Source organism: Trichechus manatus, unplaced genomic scaffold (assembly GCF_000243295.1).
Source record: "Trichechus manatus latirostris isolate Lorelei unplaced genomic scaffold, TriManLat1.0 scaffold00092, whole genome shotgun sequence".
Taxonomy (NCBI): Eukaryota; Metazoa; Chordata; class Mammalia; order Sirenia; family Trichechidae; genus Trichechus; species Trichechus manatus.
Window position 1 is genome coordinate 778,819 of NW_004444028.1, and position 21,595 is coordinate 800,413.

At 40.6% G+C, this 21,595-nt stretch overlaps 1 protein-coding gene across 1 annotated transcript; it reads left to right on the top strand.

The window, feature by feature from the left end:
- Positions 1 to 1,410: 1,410 nt before the first annotated feature.
- CLDN1 (claudin 1) lies at positions 1,411 to 16,451 on the top strand. The gene is made up of 4 exons (XM_004382231.2): positions 1,411 to 1,832; positions 10,869 to 11,033; positions 12,192 to 12,276; positions 14,647 to 16,451. The coding sequence occupies exons 1-4, from the start codon at positions 1,610 to 1,612 to the stop codon at positions 14,807 to 14,809; spliced, it is 636 nt and encodes a 211-aa protein (XP_004382288.1). The 5' UTR covers positions 1,411 to 1,609; the 3' UTR covers positions 14,810 to 16,451.
- Positions 16,452 to 21,595: the final 5,144 nt, after the last annotated feature.

Here is a 21,595-nt window from a genome sequence, read left to right on the forward strand (position 1 = left end):
AAACTGGCGGCGCTCATAGTAGTTATTAGGGGCTACTGTAACTTGTTTTCTCCTTAGGATGTTTATTTCTGCCTCTAAGGTGCCCTGGAGCCCTGGTGGTGCAGTGGTTAAATGCTTGGCTGCTGATCAAAAAGCTGGCAGTTGGAATCCCCTAGCAGCTCCTTGGAAACCCTATGGGGAATCGAGTCGAAGGCAACGGATGTGATTTTGGTAAGATGCTAGTGTTTTTACTAAAACCAGAGATATTTCTCCTCCCACCATGTCACACCACATACAAAAAGCAGTGGGAAGAACATTTTAATTATTCCCACACAACACGACTTCTGAGTAACTACAAAGAAGGAAGCTTCAGAGACCCACACGGGGAAGCTAGAGGCTCAACTAGACCAAAACAGGAGGTGCTGGGGGGTGGGGGGCGGGGGCATAGCCAGCTACTGCAGAAACCCAAGCCAGAACCCAGATCTCCTAAATCCCAGCCCAGACCTTGTTGTTCCGGGGAAAAGATTTGTTAGATAACCTCACCTTTTATGAATTCTATCTGATAATTCATTAATAAGTTCACCTTTGGGTGGAGGTCAGTGACCAGGCTCGTATGATAATGAAGATCTGCTCTAAGCCAACCTGCTTTGGGGAAAAAGCTTTGTGTGTGAAGAGGAGGGACGTATTTTCATAAGCACCATAATGGATTAAACGGCATATTTTTTGGTCAACGTGAGATGTGGTGGAAAGCAGACACCGGAGGGGATTCAAATACTGGATATGCTGCTAACGCGCTGTGTGATCTTACGAAAATCTGGTTCCCTCTCTGATATCGTTTTCCTAATCTATAAAATATAAATACTTTGTATGACTCGTGCAGAGATCTGGGATTCTAGGAGAAATCACCAAGAGAAGAAGAGAAGAGAGGAAGGGGGGGGGGTGGGGGAAGCTGAACAAAGGAGATAGAGGTGGGGGAGGGGAGGAAGCGCAGTTAGATAGAAAAGGTGTTTTTAATAAGACACGGGAAAGAAGTTATCAAATGTGCCGCTCTTGAGGTCTGTTTTTCATCTTTATGCATTTTTAGAGTTTACACGTCCAGGGTTAAGTTTCTGATAAGTGGGGATTGACTGAGTGAATGAATGAATGAAATGAATGGATGAATGAATGAAACGCTGGAGAAGCATGCCTATAGGAAAGAAAGGACAGGAAGAGGAGAGAGCGCGGGAGCCCTCCGTGTCTAGTCCGGGGAAGCGTTGTTCCCACACCGCGGGCAGGAGGACCCGCCAAGGGCCCAGGGGCCTCACCCTTCCCGCGAGCCGCCAGGACCCCGCCAGGGGGCGCTGCGCGGAGGCCGGGCCGGGCCGGGGGCGTGGCTGCTTTAAATTGCGGAGCCCGCACTTGGGCGTCTCAGTCCTGGAGTCTGAGAGCAGGAGCATCCCGACTCCAGCGCCCGCCCGGACCTCGGCTCGACCCAGACGCGGAGCCTCCCCAGCGGCGGGGCGGAAAGCAGGGATCTGCGTAATAGCTGCTCCCCGGCGCGGTCCCGCCACCGTCGGAGCCCGGGTGCACACTTGCAAACTCGCCGCCTTCTGCACCTGCCTCCTGCGCCAGCGCCGGCGCCGAGCGAGCCATGGCCAACGCGGGGCTGCAGCTGCTGGGCTTCATTCTGGCCTTCCTGGGCTGGATTGGCGCCATCGTCAGCACCGCGCTGCCCCAGTGGAAGATTTACTCCTACGCCGGCGACAACATCGTGACCGCTCAGGCCATCTACGAGGGGCTGTGGATGTCCTGCGTGTCGCAGAGCACTGGGCAGATCCAGTGCAAAGTCTTTGACTCTTTGCTCAACCTGCCCAGTAAGTGCCTTCCCCACCCCACTCACCGCGCGGCCCGAAGACCCCAAGCCCCATGGCCCCGTTCCGTCCTAGTGGCTGATTCTGCTGTGTGATTATGTGATTATCAGTGGTCAGTTGATCAGGTAGTCTGATCATGTGCCTTGTGAGGAAGTGGACAGGACCGTGGTTTGGGAGAAGGGCTGCTCAGGCCTGAACTCTAGTTCCGTTTTCCCGCTCTAAGTGCGGTTGCATCTTAAATGCCCATAAGGGTGGGGCCAGGGATCGAGAGGATGGAGGACGAACTTCGGTTTAAGCTCTTAGCTTAATTAAATTCAGTTTACATGCATTCTAACATGGTGTATAAATTGAAGAGTGGTAGGGTTGGAATTTAAAAAAAAGGGATGCCTTGAATAGTTTGGACTCTCAAGTTTGTAAAATTAAATAGATAATCCCAAAGTCTTAGATGTTTTTTTTTTTTTATGTTTACTATGACTTTTCATAGTAAAAGTCACATTCTGCTTGGAATTCCCATCTTAGTGTCTTCTCCTTCCGCTTGTGATTTATTATTTTGATCCTCCTTCTGATTTCTAAGATCCAGTAAGGCTGAGGAGGTCCCTTTGCATCCTCTCTCAAGACTTTGTTCCTTGAAGAAGCCTCCGGAGATTCCCCCAAAGGGTTGAGCTTTCAAGCTGGGCATTTTCAGAAGAGGCAGGCTGGGTTGTTATTTTAGAAAGAGACGATTGGTAGCAGGTGGAAAAGTATGACAAGAAAGAAAGGTTCTAAATACCTTCCCAATCAGAAGATGAAAGGATTGATGAAGGTGTTGAAGACAAATACGGCGAAATAGACACAAGTGATGAAAGCAGAGGTCAGCTGGGGGAGGGGAGGAAGGTCGTCAGAGGTGAGGACAGGCGTGCTTCTCCAAGTTTCTGTCCTCCATGAAGGACTTCCTATGTGATGGATGTCCTCTTCTTACCTCTGTCAAGTGGGAAAGGATGATGTAGACTGTCATATTTCTAAGGATGGGGTAGACAAGGACCATAGTATCCCCCCCCCCACCAACTTTTTTTAAATAAAATTTTTGAGTGCCGTGTCAAGAAAGTCATGGAATTCCCACTTAATTAGGTATGACTATGGCTGGAGTATCTTAAGAAATCACATCAGTCGTCAGGCACTGGATGTCTGTTGTGCTCTTTTTAACTGACTTAAACAGCTCCCTCGGTCTTTGCCCATATAAACAAGCAACACACCCTCCTGCCCCTGCCAGCCCAGCAGCCCCCTTTGGTGCTAAAGGTGATGGGAGCCGTTAAACTGGTCCAAAAAGTAAAACGACATTGTCATTGCTCAAGGTTGCGTTGGTGGCTTTGTCCACTTCTTACTGAGGAGCACGTTTTAATAGTACATGTGGTTTTGCAAAAAGCCCTATAGTTTCCAGATATATAATACATATGTTCTGAACCTGTCTAAACACCTGTGGATTTGGATCACTCCGTATGTGAGGACTGAGTGCTGTCATTTCAGCTTTTCAAAGTTTCCATACTAGGACTCCTTTATACCAAAAACTAACCTATAATTTTAGTAATTATCGCCCTTCTGTGTTATATTTACTCTCCTAACATGAACGATTGGGAACTACTCATTGAATTTCCCCATGGATGGTGTCAGAGACTGTGTACATTTTGGGTACTATGTTGAGGGATTGGCAGATGGAGAAGTTTCTAAGGGAATTCTGGAGAAGTCTCATGGTCAATTTTATTTCTTTGATCAAAACTGTTTACTTTCAACATGTTTAGATGGGTTTTCCTTTAGCTTCCTTTAATGACTCAGCAGAATCTGATTTATCTATGTTGTAAATGCTCGAACACGTCTTCCCTCCACACGATGTTTTATTTTCATTTGTTCCTAATTATACATTTATTACAGTTTTTAAAGTGACGGTAGAAGAGCTATAGTTTCCCTCCCCCTCCCCACACATATATACCTGTTTGGAGACTTCTTGCTGATGGGTTTGATTTTTTTTTTTCCCCCCATTTTCTCCAGATCAGATTCCTCTTTTTGTTTTGGTTAAGCCAGAGTTTATCCAAGGTGGGTCTGAGGCCTTTCTCTCAAAACTGATTCCCAGAAGAGGGAGCTTTGAGTCACAGGTTCTCTCCCCTAACGTGTCAGTGACTCAGGGGGGCCTTTGGATGAACCCCAGAGAACCTGTCTCCGTCCCCTCACCTGGGCAGTGGTTCTCACACCCACCTGATGTAGACACCAGGGGTGGGGCTTTATTGGCTGGTTTTGGTATAATTCTGTGACATCTAGACATGGCAAGGGCTGTCTGTAAATATATGTAGTGTTCCTTGTAAAAGGTTGCATTTCAAGAAGTGCTTTTAGGTGAAAATCTTGGCCTCAAACTTCCTGAAGTTCTGTCTAGCTCTCTTTGCCACTGGAGCCCACTTGGTGTCTTGGAGTCCAGATACAGGGACTTGTCAAGCCTTTATAACGGACAGATTACAAATCCCTCATTCCCCTGTTCTAGCGACTATCAGCTGTAAAAAGCACATAACCTTCACAAAGTATCTAAAGGGATATGGTATGCTGAAGCAGTATGGGAATAAGATACAGTGAGACTTTAGATGATTCTTGCAAAACAGTTTATGAAAAAGTAACTGAGAAACTTCTTGGGAAAACAAATATTACACTGCGTCTGTGGCTGCAGTTCTGTTCATCTGAAGTATGTGATGTTTACTGAGCGTCGATGTTCTTACCATTGAAAGTCAGAACATATGCAGTGGAAGCTGCCAGATTCAGTTGCGGCAGACTCTTCCTGATTAACACGTGCACCTTTCTTTGTTTTGATCCAGTTCTCCATTTTTTGAGAAGTTAACGCCTACTTTGTGTGCTTGGTTAATTGCTTCTTGTTGCTTGAGTTTCGTAGCCAGGGCTGTCCAAAGATTGGACTGCCCTCAGAGCCTGCATGGTGGGAGTTATTCAAGCAGGGAATGAGTAACCATTTTGTAGGAATGTTGTGTGGAAGATCCAAGCACCAGACAAATGGGAGGTTAGGCTAGATTCTCCAAGTCTCACCTAACCCTGAGATTCTGGAATTTGTTTATAAGCTCCTCTAGCCTGTTCAACTAGCTCTGCATGAATCCACATGTGTGTAGGTGTGCTTAATGAGTACTGGTTGTCAGTGAGGTTTCTCAGTACTCTCACCGTGATGTCAGGCACAATCAGGGAGGCAAAATCACTGACTTGGACAACCTGTGAATCATAAGCAAGCAGAGAGAAGGACACCCACTTACGGTGCCCCAGACTGCACTACTCCTGCTGAACTGAGGGTTCTCAAACGGCCTTTGGTTCATTCTGACTCTTGGAAGAATAGAAGTTGAAACCAAAATGGAGGGTTGAGATCAGATCTCAGTCCTTAACCTGGTTTGGCACTAACTAGCTGTGTGTATAGAGATAAGATCTATCTGGGCTGTAATCTCCCCGCTTATGAAATAGGGCAGAGTGGGAGGAATGGAGAGGTGAATCCATGGTTCATTCATCCATTCAACAAATGTGAGCCTAGCCCTATTCTTGGTCCTAGGATGCAGCACAGATGATTTCTAAGGCCACTTCCAGGACTGGAATTCTTTGTTACCAACTGCAGTGATCGTAGAAGAAGGGACAAGTGGCGAAACTTAGGTTTCTTTATTTAGAGTGATGAACAGATGAGATGGAGGCAATGCAGAGACGTAAATTTAATCATGAGACAAGTGCTCTAAGAAACAAACAAACAGGAAAAGGTAGGTAGCGAAACTGTTTCAGGATATCTTAAAAAGTGTCCCCCTATCCCAGACTACTTCAATTACTGACCGTACTTGTGTTCTGAGGTCACACCCAATGGCCACCAGTTAATGCACTAATAAAATGGGAAACGCTAACAATGAGGACTGTTGAGAAATGTTGAACTTTGGTAAAAGTGAAAGATTTAATAAGTGTAGTTATGGAGGTGTAGTTCTATGACAGTGTGTGGTAAGCTCATTTAATTGTGGGGGAGAAGAGAGCTTTCTGTCCTAGTCACCCAATAGTCAGTTCATTTATTCACCTAATATTTATTACATAACTGCTGAGGCAAAGAGTTTCTATGTGAAGATACAGATATAACTGAAATCTGTTTTGTTTATGGTATGCAGTATATAGAGTTATAATATGATCAGTGAAAAGTGTCGACAATGACAGATATTTACAAGATATTCTTCTGCTTGAGCAGAGCCCTGGTGGTGCAGTGGTTAACTGCTACGGCTGCTGGGCTGCTCACCAAAAGGTCTGCAGTTCTTCCAGCTGCTCCTTGGAAACCCAATGGAGCCGTTCTGTTCTGTCCTGTTAATTCGCTATGAGTCGAAATCGACTCGACAGCAACGGGATGGGCTTAGCTTGGGCTACTGACTTGAGCGGTAAGACTTTAAAGCTTCAGGGAAAAAAAAAAGTCCCATATACTTGTCTCTGCTTGTCTTTCTACGCTAATGTTGATTAACCTAACTGTAGTAGATCAGTAACTTCTAACTCATGTCTTGTTTTATAAGTAAAGATCTTTGTAAGTATTTTTTTAATTATACTTTTAGTTGGAAAGTGGCGAGAACTCCTCAGGGGGTCTTTAATCTCAAGATTATCAGTCTAGCTAAGTGTAATTAAAAGACTGCCTTCTCTGTTTACTGCTGAATAATGATGAAAAACAATAGTGTAACATTCGGACTGTTTGCTAGCCAGATTCTCTGTAGACAACTTTAGTTGTAGGGATAGCTGTCTGTTGGAGAGAGATCTACAATTGCAGGTCCCTAGGAGCTTCAGTGAAACGGACGTCTTTACTCCTAAATTACATCCAATCAGACCAGCTCAGCATTAATAACGCAAAGTTATACTATATCCTTCTGGTCCAAAATACTATTTTATATCGTTCAAACAACTCTCAACTCTTCCCCCCTGCTGGCCATCACTCAACTTGAGGAAAACTTCATCTCAGGAGCTCACTGGGTACATAATTTAAAAAATAGATCGAGTTAAGCGAGAAGTACAAATTTTTCCTGCCAGCATGAGTTTTTGACTTCTAGTGATCTAAACTAAATCCGGAGCCCTGATGGCGCGTGATTAAGACTACAGCTGCCAACCAAAAGGTCAGCAGTTCGAATCTATCAGCCGCTCCTTGGAAACCCTCGGGGGCAGTTCTACTCTGTCTTATAAAGTCTCTATAAGTTGGAATCCACTCAACGGCAGTGAGTTTTGTTTTGTTTTAAGATAAGCCTGGCTTTCTGTAGCAAGATTTTAGCATTCACAGAATATTTAGTGGCTTACCCAAGATACCGTGGTTTGTTGTAATGTAATTAATATTTATATATGCAAAAACTCTCTAGCAAGGAGTTTCTCAGTAGTGTATCAATGATGCAGATAAACACAGGGGAGCAAGTATCTTTACCTGTTATATTAGTACAATTTTTAAAGGATAAATGTTCTAATTCAAATTCATTGAACACAGACTCGTTGGATCCATGTGACTTGCCAGGTACCGTGCTGAGTGCTTTGCATGGAAATATGAACCCATATCTGGCCCACGCCATCGGGGAGCTCACAACTACATATTTTAAACCTCTGACTTTAAAGGCTTCTAAAAGACTTTAATTTGAAGGATTCATCTGATTCCAGCTAAAAACTGCAATTTAGATTCTATCTGCACAAAAAGCTCTTACAGCTTATAATGTAACACTTGCTTATTTTGACTTGTAATCCATCATCATGTGTGCCTGGCTAATGAGTTTTCATACTGTTAGGAATCTCAGCCTTTTTTTTCTTACATTTTTCCCCACAAATCAGTATAGTTAAGGGTTGGTTCACATGTCTCCGATGAAATGAAATGAGATTTTGCATTTGTCAATCTAGTATTGTGAAGCACAAGGGCATTTTGTAAATTAATGGTGCTCTCCCCTTGCTCTGTATGGTTTATATGATTCCCAAGTTTCTTCCCTTCTCCTTTTTTTTTTGCACTGTACAAACAATACATTGTTTTATAAAGCAATGAACCAAGGTAGGGTAATTAGCAAATATGTAACAAAATATCGGCTCCCTCCTGACTTGGAGAAACTTTGTTTGCAAGAGAAGTGGGAAGAGTAAAATGGGCGTAGCACAAATCACATGTGTTTTCTTTGAGCATTTAAGGGAAAAATACTTAAGAGATGAAGAATGTGAATATCAAATAATTCCCAGTGGGTACGGTAGAGGCCTGGAGTAGGTGATACATGCGTGCTCCTTGCCTGGTGGGTCGGTGGTTTTGGACAAGCCTGACTCATGAGACGCATGCACAGGAGACTCCTTGTGAAAAGTACCCTCGGATCCAAGTGCTCAGACCTGCTGTGCTGGTGGCTTGCTGTTTGCACTGAAGTAAAGATCATGATGATTATTAAATAAGCCAGGTTCAACTCAAGCAAGGTGGAAAACTTGGAGAGAGATGAGAAGAAAGCAACACAAGTGAATAATAAAGAGTTGAAAAAGTAGATATTTATGAGAAAACAGAATGGAGGTGGCTGAGTGGTGTAAGAGGCTGTTGAGATTTGAAGGGCTATTATAGGAAAGATACTGTGTATGTTGTTGTTGTTAGGTACCATGGAGTCGATCCCTACTCCCAGTGACCCCATGGGGCAGAGGAGAACCACCTCATAGGGTTTTTTGGCTGTAATCTTTATAGCAGCAGATTGCCATGTCTTTCACCAAGTCTTTCTCTCGTGGAGCCACTGGGTGAGTTCCAACCACCAACCTTTCAGTTAGCTGTGTGCTTCACTGTTTGCACCACCAAGGCTCCTTGGGCTCTGTATATACTGAGGCGAAAAATTATGTCACCTCTTCCTTAAGACCTTTAATGACTTCTGATTACCCTTAGAATAATAGCCAAACCCCTTACCCTAGTTTGCAAAGGCCTGCATGATGTATGCCTTCTGCTCATCTCACTAAACCCACCTCCTTTTACTTTCCACATTCCGTCATCCTCCAGAAGGATAACCAACCATCCCAGTGTGCCCAGGATTGAGGGGTTTTCTCGGATGCAGGACTTTCAGGTTTAAAGCCAGGACAATCCTATGCAAATTGGTAGGGTTGGTCACCCTATCTTCCAGGCCCAGGGGTCATCTTTGTTACTTTCAGCATCTCTCCTTCCAGCATTCTTCTGCCTATTTTCCTTCTGAGTGGAATCTTAGGACCAAATTGGAAATCTGTGTTACGTATAAGAGCTTTAGGTTTTTTTGTTTTTTTTTTTCATTTTCCATGTAAGTAATAATTGTCTTTGCAAAAGCTACTGGAAAATCAAAAATCAGGGGATTGCTTCACAATGGAGTCCTTAGTAATTACCTCTTCTTGCCACACTACGGTTTGTGATTCCAAGAAGAAGTTTTGTAATACTCTTATAAGCATCTTCAGTTCCCAGTAAACTCATGGTTTATTATCTCAGGAAGTCTTTACCACCTTGACTTCCTGAGATAAGCATGTGCTTGGTGTGTCTGTGCCCTAGCACACTTAGGAAGAGTTTTGATGGCTAATGAGTTTCAGAGCTAATGCATATTGTCAGGGGAGGGTCTCTATTTTGTTTTTTAATTAAATCAAGTAAAAATTTATCTTGGCTTACAAAATATCTCTAAATTGCTATAAAAATGTCTTTGATACTTTTTAGAAAGACGCTACTGTAATTTTGTCATACATGGTCTGGTTATGACAAGGATGGAAATATCAGAAAATTAAAATTTCATGATGCTTTAGAAATCTTTAGTTTCCATTGGTTGGGAACCTAGGTTCTCAACCCTGCAGATTCTAAGACTGAGCATCTGTTTAAATTAGAAATTGGGATATAAAACCTGTCCATCGTCTCAGCCACTTTTGAAGACCATCCAGGAGTCAATTGTTCCAAGTCCCTGGTTCAAGATAGCATCACTCTCATTTTCAATTTTTGCATAACAGAACCTTGATCTCAGAGACTATTTAGTGACTTACCCAAGACACCATGGTTTGTTACAGTGTAATTAATATTTATATATGCAAAAATGCTTGTCTCATGTTAGCACTGTCATTGAGATAACGATCTTTATTTAAAAGGAATAAATCTAGAATAAAAAAAAAAAAACTCTTCTCTCCAATAGTAAACCATGATAAAGTTTAGCTTCACCTCCTTTTTTCCTAGTCTGTACACCTATGCCACAATTATGTTGTCACATTTTTACTCTATAAGAAACATTCTGATTTAATCTCTCAGATTAGACCCTGTCTATTGATCATACAAAAGACATTAAGAGAAAACTGGAAAATTAGTGGGTTCCTGGGAGGTACTACCTTGAATTATATTATCAGCTATTTTACAATAAGATAGTTTAAAAAACTCTTGATGTCTCTCAATAAGAACCTACCACCATGTTCCCAAGTAATATCTCAAAGGTGTTTTTCTTTTTTTTCTAAAATCGTTCTCATATTTCCCTCTATTCACTGGAGAGACAAATGATGTTTATCCAGCAATGAGAATCTATGAAAAATCCATTTCTAAATTCACCCAGTTTTTCAGAAACTTGATGAATGGGGTATAGAGCTGCTGACTGACACCAAAATACATTATAAACCATTTTAATGATAAATGATTTAACATTAGGATAATACATATGATAGTTATTTCTGAATTAGAATACCTTACTAGTAAGGATTAAAGAGGTATTAGTTCAGCTAAACCTATTCAACTAGAACATTAATTACTTTTCTGGTCGATTTTGAATTTAGGTTGAAAGCAAAATGTTAGAGCTGGAGAGCCTCTTATTCATTACCCACCCCAGGCTTTTGTTTTTCTAGAAGAAACTATGTTTTGATGGATTTAAGTCACTTGATTGGCCTAGGTCTCCATGTGAGTTACAGACAGAAATGTGGTTAGAACTGGGGTCTCCCGGATCCTAGTTCAGTTTTCTTTCATCCACGCAACATTGGAATATATTTCGTTGGCTACTTCGACCGCCCTTCTCTTGTCTATCTAGGCATGATGGTTTTTAAATGTTCTAAAATGTTTTTTGTCAGGCACTTTGCAAGCAACCCGGGCCTTGATGGTGATTGGCATCCTGCTAGGACTGATAGCAATCTTCGTGGCCACCATGGGCATGAAGTGTATGAAGTGCATGGAAGACGATGAGGTGCAGAAGATGAGGATGGCTGTCATTGGGGGTGTGATATTTCTTATTGCAGGTAAGACAGGACCTGTCCCCCTTTCACCTGTTACTCGGCCCTGGCATGCTTTGAGATCTAGCTTTCGGTTTCCTTAGATTATTTTGGATTTTTTTGCACTTGAGTTGATTTATTTCAGTCCCTTTAATATCTGAATACATGAACCTTAAATCAAATTGGCTTTTAATTTCTCAAACAAAGGAGCCAATGAAAATTTGAGATCTGTGCTCACAATAGGTAGGTTGATTCATTGAGGTTTCAGGTGCCAACTGGTTTGTTGGAACCAGGCTCCCAAGTGAAAAGAGATGATTTCTAGCTAGCAAACACTAAGGAACTATTCTATGTAATTCAGAATTTAGTATCAATTTCTGTGGTACAGACTCACTTGAGAGAAGAGGCGATGGGGCATACTGAGAGAAAACATAAAGAATGTATAAATCACAGATATCCGTGAGGAAAGTATGGGATTGGAATTATTGGAGAAAAATGAGGACAACATCCAGGTGGGCAGAACTGATTCCAGAATAAACATGAGGGCCTCATAGATGTGTGAAGGAACAGGTCGGTCAGCATGGAGGTGGAATGTTGAAATTGTAGGAAGGCAGGTCCAATGAGTTAGGAAGGAAAGTAACAGACAGGCCTTGAAAGAAGAATGAGGTTATATTTACCACAGAAAATATAAATTTGTTCCTTTATTCAAGTCTTGAATGATGAGTCTGATAAGAGTCAGAAGACATGGACAGCTCCATTTTAAAGCCTTAGAATAAGGCTTATGTTAAATAGGACACCCTGTAATAGTCTAGGAGCCCTGGTGGGCAGTGGTTAAACATTCATCTGCTAATCAAAAGGTTGACAGTTCGAATCCACCAGTCGCTCCTTAGAAACCCTACGGGGCAGTTTTATAGGTACTGTAGGGTCACTATGAGTCAGAATCGACTCGACGGCAATAAGATGACATGAAGGATGTAAACTCCGCCTAACTCGGACCTAGTATTTTTGTCTGTCTTACCAGAAGACTTGGACTAAGTCATGTCTGAACCTCCATTCTCTCTAATATTAGAATAAAATTCCAGAACTACTGATGAAATTTAATTCTTATCACTTTCAGGCTTAATGGACTGTATATTTTTGTTCAGTGTTCCATAGTAATTAACAGTCTTTTGTTTTGAATTTCTGTAGGTCTGGCTGTTTTAATTGCCACGGCATGGTACGGCAATAGAATTGTTCAAGACTTCTATAACCCAATGACCCCAGTCAACGCCAGGTAATGCTATTCATGCGTAAAATTGTTTATTCTTTGAGAAAATATCCCTTTTATATCCTGCAAAGTCCAGCTGGTGCTGTGGCTTTCCAGATTTGCTTTCAAGAATTGTATGGCATTTTATGTCAAACTTGCAAACAATTTGACTGGCCTGTGACTCATGTTAAAATGAGTTTGATAATTGCTTTAACACCCTGGATTGATAACAAACTACTTCAAAGTAGAAAGTTCCAAGCACCATACTTTCCAATTCTATGCTGAGCCTTTTTTTTCTTTTTAAAAATATTAATAAAGATGTTATTGTGTTTGAACTTTCCTCCTTAAAGAGTATTCTGATGCTTATAATACCTAATTATGATTATTTACAACTAACACATAGCTTCTGACTAATTGAAAAAATAGTACCACTGTTGTACAGCCCATTGCCATTGAGTTGATTCTGTCTCATAGTGACCCTATAGGACAAAGTAGAACTGTCCCATAGGGTTTCCAAGGAGTGGCTGGTGGATTTGAACTGCTAACCTTTTGGTTACCAGCCAAACACTTAACCACTGAGCCACCAGGGCTCCTGCTGTAGAGGTTAGTGAATAATACTTCATTCCCAAAAGTTTAATTTTACATCTAAGACTACAGTATAATTTTAGTAAGTGGAGATGTTGTTGTTAGGTGCCGTCAAGTTGGTTCCAACTCATAGTAACCCCAGGTACAACAGAGAAAAACACTCCCCGGTCCTGTGCCATCCTCACAATTGTTATTATGCTTGAGCCTATTGTTGCAGCCACTGTATCAATCCATCTCATAGAGGGTCTTCCTCTATTTCACTGACCCTCTACTTTACCAAGCATGATGTCCTTCTCCAGGGACTGATCCCTCCTGATAACATGTCCAAAGTACATGAGAGGAAGTCTTGCCATTCTTATTTCTGATGAGCATTCTGGCTGTACTTCTCCCAAGACAGATTTGTTCTTTTTTCTGGCAGTCCATGGTATATTCAATGTTCTTCATTAACACCGTAATTCAAAGGCATCAATTCTTCCAGCTTCCATATTCATTGTCCAGCTTTCACATGCATATGAGGCAATTGAAAACACATGGCTTGGGTCAGGCACACCTTAGTCCTTAAAGGACATCTTTGCTTTTTAACGCTTAAAAGAGAATGGAGATACTACTTTGAAATGTTGTGTTCCATCACAGCTATAAAATTGACTTTTCAAAGGCCACCTTTCTTAATAGTACAAGTTATGGAAGTTGAAGACCTGATTCTTGACTAACAGGTAACCACACTCTTTGACCAGGAGTGAGGCTCTTTAGCCCATTGTCTTCACATCTTTAAAGACTAATAAGCTACATTTAGAGTCAGAACTTTAAGATGTAATTATGGTGCATTAAGTGCTAGGATGAATGGATGAAAAATCCCAGTGCTTGGAGAGATAAGTTGTGTTGCTTTTTATATAATATAATCACCCACATAGAGAAGAACACATACTGCAATGCTTGTGTTGGAGCCCATCCCAGAAGACATAGAACCTAGAGACAGAAAGTGCTGGAGGTCAATGGGCTAAAATTTTACTGGAGTAATAATACCAGTAATGCGTGTGACGGCACTTTATAAATTGCTAGGCATTGTACAATTATTATTTACATTGTCTCATGGGATCCTGAAAGCAGTCCATTGAGGCAAATGGAATTATCTTGCTATGACAGAAGAACAAACTGAGGTTGAGAAGTGAAGTTACCAGCAGCAACAGCAGCAGGTGAATTTTGCATTGGAATCTAGACCTTCTACTTTAGATCCAGTCCTTCTCCAGCTTCATTGTCCACAGTCATTCCTGGATAACTCACCCCCAAAAGTCTAGGTGAATATATTCACCTAGATCAGATTAATCCAGAACAGTTCATGGACTGCTTCGAAGTCTTTTTGACAAAACAGTAATTTGGGATTTGAGTTTATATGGCTACTTGTGATCAACTATTAAAAACTCTAATAACCACTTTTGCAATTTGTGGCAATTTCTTTTAGACTGTGGTTGCTACTTGGTGGTAGTATAACGTACTAAGCTTTAGACTAGGAACCATGGTCCAAATTCATCTTCCAAAATATCTAAACTTACTTTACAAGTCACATGGAAAAGTCTTTGGAAATACTTGCATTCTTAACCTGGTATTGCACGTCATATTGTATGATCTACTAAAGTGTCAACAATTACAGTGTAAACATTCTTGTGTACGTGTGTTAAAGTACTTTCAAGGGACGATGGGAGTTATTTTCCAAGGAAATAAGTACAAGTATGATATTGATTTCCTTCCTTAATTGTGTTAGAAGAACTGCCAGTAATTCATTGATTAAACAAATGTGTTGCCTTTTCTTTTTAGGTATGAATTTGGTCAGGCTCTCTTCACTGGCTGGGCTGCGGCTTCTCTCTGCCTTCTGGGAGGTGCCCTACTCTGCTGCTCCTGTCCCCAAAAAACAGCCTCTTACCCAACACCACGTCCCTATCCAAAACCTACACCCTCCAGTGGGAAAGACTATGTGTGACACAGAAAAGGAAAGAGTCCTGTTGGAACAAACAGAAAATGGACACTGAAGTCTGATCATCAGCCTTAAGACCTTAGACTTTTGACTGTTGTAGTCTGAACTTTGGTATTACAAAAACAAACAAACAAAAAATAATAATCCAAAAAAAGTATTTTTTTCAATAGCCATTTGCTAAAAATGGTTTAGTTTTATTTTATCTTCTTGCCCCAACACAGGAGGGAAGACATTTCCATTTTTATGACTGGGTCCCACTGAGTAATACTACTCGAATAGGGGCAGAGGATGCTCCTTAAATATATATAGATATGTAAATATACATGTTTTTCTAGAAAAAAAATTCAGGTGGTGAAAAACTTCCTCTCATTATGTTTGCACCAGCATACTTAAAATTCTGCTAAAAAAGAAAAAAATGTATATTTAATTCCATACTGATTAGATAAGAGTTAATTTTTGTATTTTTCTTCTTTTCGTATGTCTACATCTATCATCTAATGGGCCAAATATCATTTACCCTCCCTCATCAGCCTTTAGTGTCATCGACATAAGACCTAATCTCCTCTACCAAGTATGAATTCCTTACATTTTTCATGTGTGCCCTTTTTATCTGTTTTTTTTTGGCCATGAACTTGTAGCATTTGCTTCCTCTTTAGTAGGTCATTCTCCAGGCCCTTATTTGCTTCTTTAGTAGATTGGTCTCTAAGCCCCAAATCTGAGAACACATTTTATAAGGCCTATATTTTAATTCCTAAAGTCAAAAAGAACCTTAGAAATTAGAGCTTTGGGGGCATATCTTTCACATCTTTCTGCATGACCAGAGTGATATATTTCTGTTGACTTTCCCACATGATCCCTGTACTCTGACCTTTAACACTCTTGTTTGCTTTGAAAATATTTGTCCCATTGAGTAGCTTTGCTCTGCTTTCTCCAGTGTTGTAACACACAATTTTACAGGTTAAATTTTTAAGCTACTTATTTGCTGTTGTATATTCCCATAAAGGACCTTGTTCCTCCTCTCTCCTCAACTGTATTGGAGTTTCCAAATATAGTTATTATATAGTTTACCTCTGCTCCCAGAGAGGTGTGGTCTGTTTGTCTGAATGAAGTGGTAGACTTTCTGGAGAGATAACCTGGTGACAAATATTCTGTCTGTAGCTGTAAACAAGTCATTTAATCTTCTACCTCTTTTCTCATCTGTCAGATGGAGATAATAATACTTATTCAGCAGGTAGAGGTGATGTGAGTATTAATTATTTGATATTACTGTCATTCTTTGAGCATGAAACATGCCTAATTAGTGTTTTATTTGCTCAATTGGCTTTTTAAAAGTCAGTGAACATAACCTACACAAATGCCTTCACAGCACTGACCATTTTCCTTTCTAGAAGAGTCCATTTTCTTTACTTCAGCTGTGACTGGCATGTGTTGATCTGTTCAATTTTAATACTTGTTCTGAATTTTATAGTCTGTGGAAAATGCTACTTCACTTGAGCAAGATGAGATAATGGAAAAGGTGTTGGCTTTGGTGTCTAGAGACCTGGATTTGAGTTTTGGTGCTATCAATTACTGTCTGAGTATGGGCAAGACAGCTGGCTGCCCTAAATCTGTTGCTTCATTAATCTTAAAAAAAAAAAAAAAAAAAAGGGCTGCTGATTCCTGCCCTGCCTACCTCAGAGGGCTGTTGTGAGAATCCGGAGAGATGGCATATATTAAATATGGTTTTGTAAGGTGAAAAGTACTAGACTAGGTAAACACTGAGGAATTCAAGTACACAGATTTTAAAGTTACTTTTCAAATGACTGAAGAAAGAGATTTTAGGAAATAAGTTTCTTGCCTTAACCATAATATTAATATGCAGATTGAATGGGTAAAACAAAAACATAAATGTTGGCAATGCCAACATGATTGAATTGTAATTACTTCCAAGGATATTTAAGGTCCTGTCTGCTAAGTGGTGCCCTCAGAGCTGCTGCTATTAGCTGGTTAGGATAGTTAGTTTGGGAGCAGTACTTTATAGTCAAACCACCTTGGGAAAATTATCCAAAGATCTGTATCACATGAGGTCTTGAACCTAGCAAATCACAGTGTGTCTTCTAAAACTGAGAGTCTGTGCTACTAACCCAAAACCAAACCCGTTGCCTTCAAGTCAATCCCGACGCATAGTGAGCCTATAGGAAAGAGTAGAAGTGCCCTGTAGAGTTTCCAAGGAGCACCTGGCGGATTCAAACTGCCAACCCTTTGGTTAGCAGCCATAGCACTTAACCACTATGCCACCAGGGTTTCCCTGTGCTACTAGAAGACATAATTCAGAGTTGTTGCCATGTAATTAGATCCTGATGATGAGTGAATGCTAATGCACATGGGAGCCAGTTGCTAAAATCTACAGCAAAATCTAGAGTCTAGAATGACCAACAGAATTGTTACACCAGAATTTATTAAATTTTGTTATTTTGATACTCTGCTAACCAAGTAGTTGCTGTCAAGTCAATTCCGACTCATGGTGACGCCATGTGTGTCAGAGTAGAACTGCTCCATAGGATTGTCAATGGCTAATGTTTTGGAAGTAGATTACTAAGTCTTTCTTTTGAAGTGCCTCTGGGTAGACTCGACCCACTAACCTTTTGGTTAGCAGCCAAGCACATTAACCGTAGCACCATCCAGGGACCTTTATACTCTGCTACACACCTGGAAACAGACCAAAAGATAATTTTGTTTTTGTTTTTGTTTTTGTAATGGGAATTTGTATAAAGCATTGTTCTTTTTCAATAAATTTTTGTTAATAAAAAAAGTTTTTAGCTTGTTTTCAATCATTTATTTCTAGATTGCCATGCTTGGAATAGGAGGTGGCTTGGGATAGAATCTGACTCACTGTGTGTTCCTGGGAAAGAGCTGTTGTTGCCTCTAGGCCATCTATCAAGTATTTGGAAGGCTCTGCCCATTAGAATGTCCTATTTCTGTCAATCTGAACACCATCAAAGCTTGTGATGCAGGAGGATGCCAGGAGAAGTTACTTTTCTTATCCATGGAAAGGGAACATGACACAATGAATGACAAAGATAAAATAGGACAGAAAGTATTTTGTTACCTGTAAGTCACTGTGCAAACTTAAGGTGGCTACGTTGCCCACAGGGTAGAAAAGAGCAGGTTAGAAATCCATGAGTGTTTTTGCAATACTTATTATCAAAACTAGCTCTTAAAGTGGCCATCTAAGATGCATCAATTGGTCCCAACCCACCTGGAGTAAAGGAGAATGAAGAATACCAAAGACACAAGGAAAGTATTAGCCCAAGAGACAGAAAGGGCCACATAAACCAGAGACTTCATCAGCCTGAGACCAAAAGAACTAGATGGTGGCTGGCTATCACCAGGACCACCCTGACCCTGACAGGGAACACAACAGAGAGTCCCTGATGGAGCAGGAGAAAAGTGGGGTACACAGTTCAAATTCTAGTAAAAAGACCAGACTTAACGGTTTGATTGAGACTGGAGGGACCCTGGAAGACGTGGCCCCTGGGCTCTCTGTTAGCCCAAAACTAAAACCATTCCCGAGGCCAACTCTTCAGACAAAGATTAGACTGGACTATGGGACATAAAATGATATTTGTGAAAAGTGTGCTTCTTAGCTCAAGTAGATAGACGAGACTAAATGGGCAGCTCCTGTCCGGAGGTGAGATGAGAAGGCAGAGAGGATGAGGAGCTGGTTGAATGGACAAAGGAAATCCGGGATGGAAAGGAGGAGTGCGCTGTCACAGTATGGGGAGAGCAAGTAGGGTCACAAAACTGTGTATGTGTAAATTTTTGTATGAGAGACTAACTTGAATTGTAAACTTTCACTTAAAGCACAACAATTAAAAAAAAAAAAAAACACCTAGCTCTTAAGAAAGTAAGAAGATGAAACTCATTCACTTGTTATCTTGAGTTATCAATAATTGATAAATCCTTAAGTGTGACCTCTCCCTGGGCAAAGTTCATATTGAGAGCCCATGACTGTAAATAAAGGACGCAGCTGTAATGATGGAGACTCAGGCATTAGCATGATGGGTGAGGGACAAATATTGCAGTTTGATTTAAAATCCCCTTACATTAAGCAGATGTATCAGAATCCCTACTCTGTTCCTACAGAATTTAGGTTTCTATGGGTAGCGCCCAGGCCCAAGAAGTGTTAAAAACCTAGTGCAGTGGAGTAGATTCTGATTGATAGCGACCCGACAGGACAGAGTAGAACTGCCCCATAGTGTTTCCAAGGAGGGGCTGGTGGATTTGAACTGCCAACCTTTTGGTTAGCAGCCATAGCTCTTAACCACTGCACCACCAGGCTCCTGACAGGCTAAACCAAAAAAAAAAAAAAAAAAAAACCAAACCCGTTGCCGTCGAGTCGATTCTGACTCATAGCTACCTTATAGACTAAAGGAATTATGAAATAAGAAAGACCCTGCCCTGGGTCCAAGCCGTGTGAAAAATGTTAAGTGGAAAGAGAAACGAAACTTAATATCTAGTACAGGTCCTGGAGTTCTGTCACTGATCAGCCACGTGAGCTATGGAAACCTCAACCCGCTGTAAAATGAAAGGCTTGGACCAGCCCAGTTTTCTTATTCTTAGCAGCATATTAGAATCACTTGGGGGAGATTTTGAATCATCTGATTCCGGGGCTCTACCCGAGATCAGGGGAATCGGAATCTCTGAGCGGAGTGCTCCAGGCTTAAGCATTCAAAATGATTCCAGCGCACAGTCTAGGTTGAAAACCAGTGGGCGGTGTCTTCTCTCAGGACCAATCCTATTCTAAAAATTTTCCAGTAGACACATATCCAGGACTTTAATAGACAGATTACATTGCTGCCTACTTACCCTGTATCCAATGTTATGGTTTTATCTTGGGGTTCTGGACTTTTCCCCTTTGGTAGGGTGGGAAGGGAGCTTAAGGAAAGGAAGTCAGCAGACGATTTTCTCGTTATTTCCTTGGTAAATAACCCCTTTCTTGTCATTCTCTTTTATTTTTAAATTACCCCCAACAATAGTCATTGATACAAAACAAATTCTGTTTTAAAGAACAGCCTTCTATTTAGCAAGGAATATTAGCTCAAGAGGGTAAGTGCTTCTAAAGTGAAGCCTTGGTTGTATTTCTTTGTTATGTGAAATTCTGGAGAGAGTTCTTAGCTAAACCTTAACCTTGCTTCATTTGCTTTTAAATGAAAAATATTTCAGTGATTTTATGTCATTAAATATTTGTTTGCATTGATTTCCCTGCCACCACCAAAAAGAGAGTGTGTGCAAACACACACCCACACATAAACACACCTATTAGGAAAAGCTGAAGTTTTTGAAAACTCGACAAGTATTTTTTAACTAAATTGACCTGGACCAGGGATGTTGTTTTCTCAAAGGAGCCTTTTTTGTTTTTAATCATTTTTGTCAGTTTCCCGTTTGCATGAATGCTGGGCTTTTCCTCAAGTACCTATCACTGCTGCTTGACAGTAGAGAAAATCCAACAGCTTGTAAGTGATCTGAGACAAACTGACATCGGGGTCAAGAGTACGGGGTAGCAGAGAATATTATCTGGGAGATGCGAGTGGATTACAAGCTTTCTAAGTAAGCTCAAAAACAGCAAAGACAGAAAACTTTCTTTTTTTGATGCCTATTTTTGACTGCAATATTTCTTTTTCCTCATTATAAAATTAAAACTTATTACTTAAGAAAGAAAAATAGAAAGTAGAAATAATAAAGAAATATGAGTCTTACTACCCAAAAGCAAAAACTTTTAGTAATTTGATATGCTCTTCTCCAGTCTTTTTTTCTTTCCCAGAGAAAGAGTCTGACGTTTGTTTTTTGTTTGTTTGTTTTGTCTTTTGGTTTTTCTTTCTTCTTTTTTTAAGAGAGTATCGTATTGTATAAATACTTTTTATTTCTGTTTTGATCTCCATCTACGTATACAATAATTAATGTACTATATTACTCCACAGGCTAGACAACAGTTTTTCATTCATTCTGATAATAGCTTTAAGAATCTAAGGCTTTTCCCTGAGGTCACGTTTTAACAAAATAACAGATTGGCACACAAAATAAAAGATATTACCCGTGAGTACGGGGCTTCGTTTAAAAAAACATCTATATGAGACCCAAAAGTCAACAAGTACTCCAAAGCAAACATAAGAACACAAGGGGGAGGGAGGTGCAGGGAAACTAGAGTACTGGAAACAGAACAACCAGAATGCAATTAATGAGAAAGTTGACACATTGTGAAATATATAACTAACGTTGCTGAACAACTTGTGTAGATACTGTCAAATGTGAACCTAATTTGCCGTGTAAACTTTCACCTAAAACACAATAAAATATTATATAAAAAATAATACATAAAAAGGAATCTAAGACTGGTCAAGTATTTTCTGCGATCATGTGAACTGTGCCCCTGGAATTGTGCAGGAAAGCAGCCATGAATAAAACAGACAAAAATCCACTAACCCATTAATGGTAATCCACTAACTACCTTTCTAGATGGAGACTACAGACAATAAACAAAATAAATGTGCTAAATATATAGTATATTAAATGGAGATAAACCCTATAGATAAAATCTAAAGCAGAGAGGGAATATTGGAAGGGTTGGGGAAAGGGAGGGTAACAGTTTAAAGTAATGTGGTTATGGAAGTTCTCAATGAGATGGTGACACTTGGGAAACAATTTAAAGGAAATGAAAAAGCAAATCAAATGGTTATCTGGGGGAAAGAACATTCCAGAAAAAGTAAGTGCAAATGCCCTAAGTTGGAATCGTGCATAAATGTTTAAGAAAGA

Coding starts and splice junctions, on each gene's coding strand:
- CLDN1 (XM_004382231.2), top strand. CDS start 1,610: ATGGCCAACGCGGGGCTGCAGCTGCTGGGCTTCATTCTGGCCTTCCTG. Junction 1,833..10,868: donor CTCTTTGCTCAACCTGCCCA/GTAAGTGCCTTC, acceptor GTTTTTTGTCAG/GCACTTTGCAAGCAACCCGG. Junction 12,277..14,646: donor ATGACCCCAGTCAACGCCAG/GTAATGCTATTC, acceptor TTTTCTTTTTAG/GTATGAATTTGGTCAGGCTC.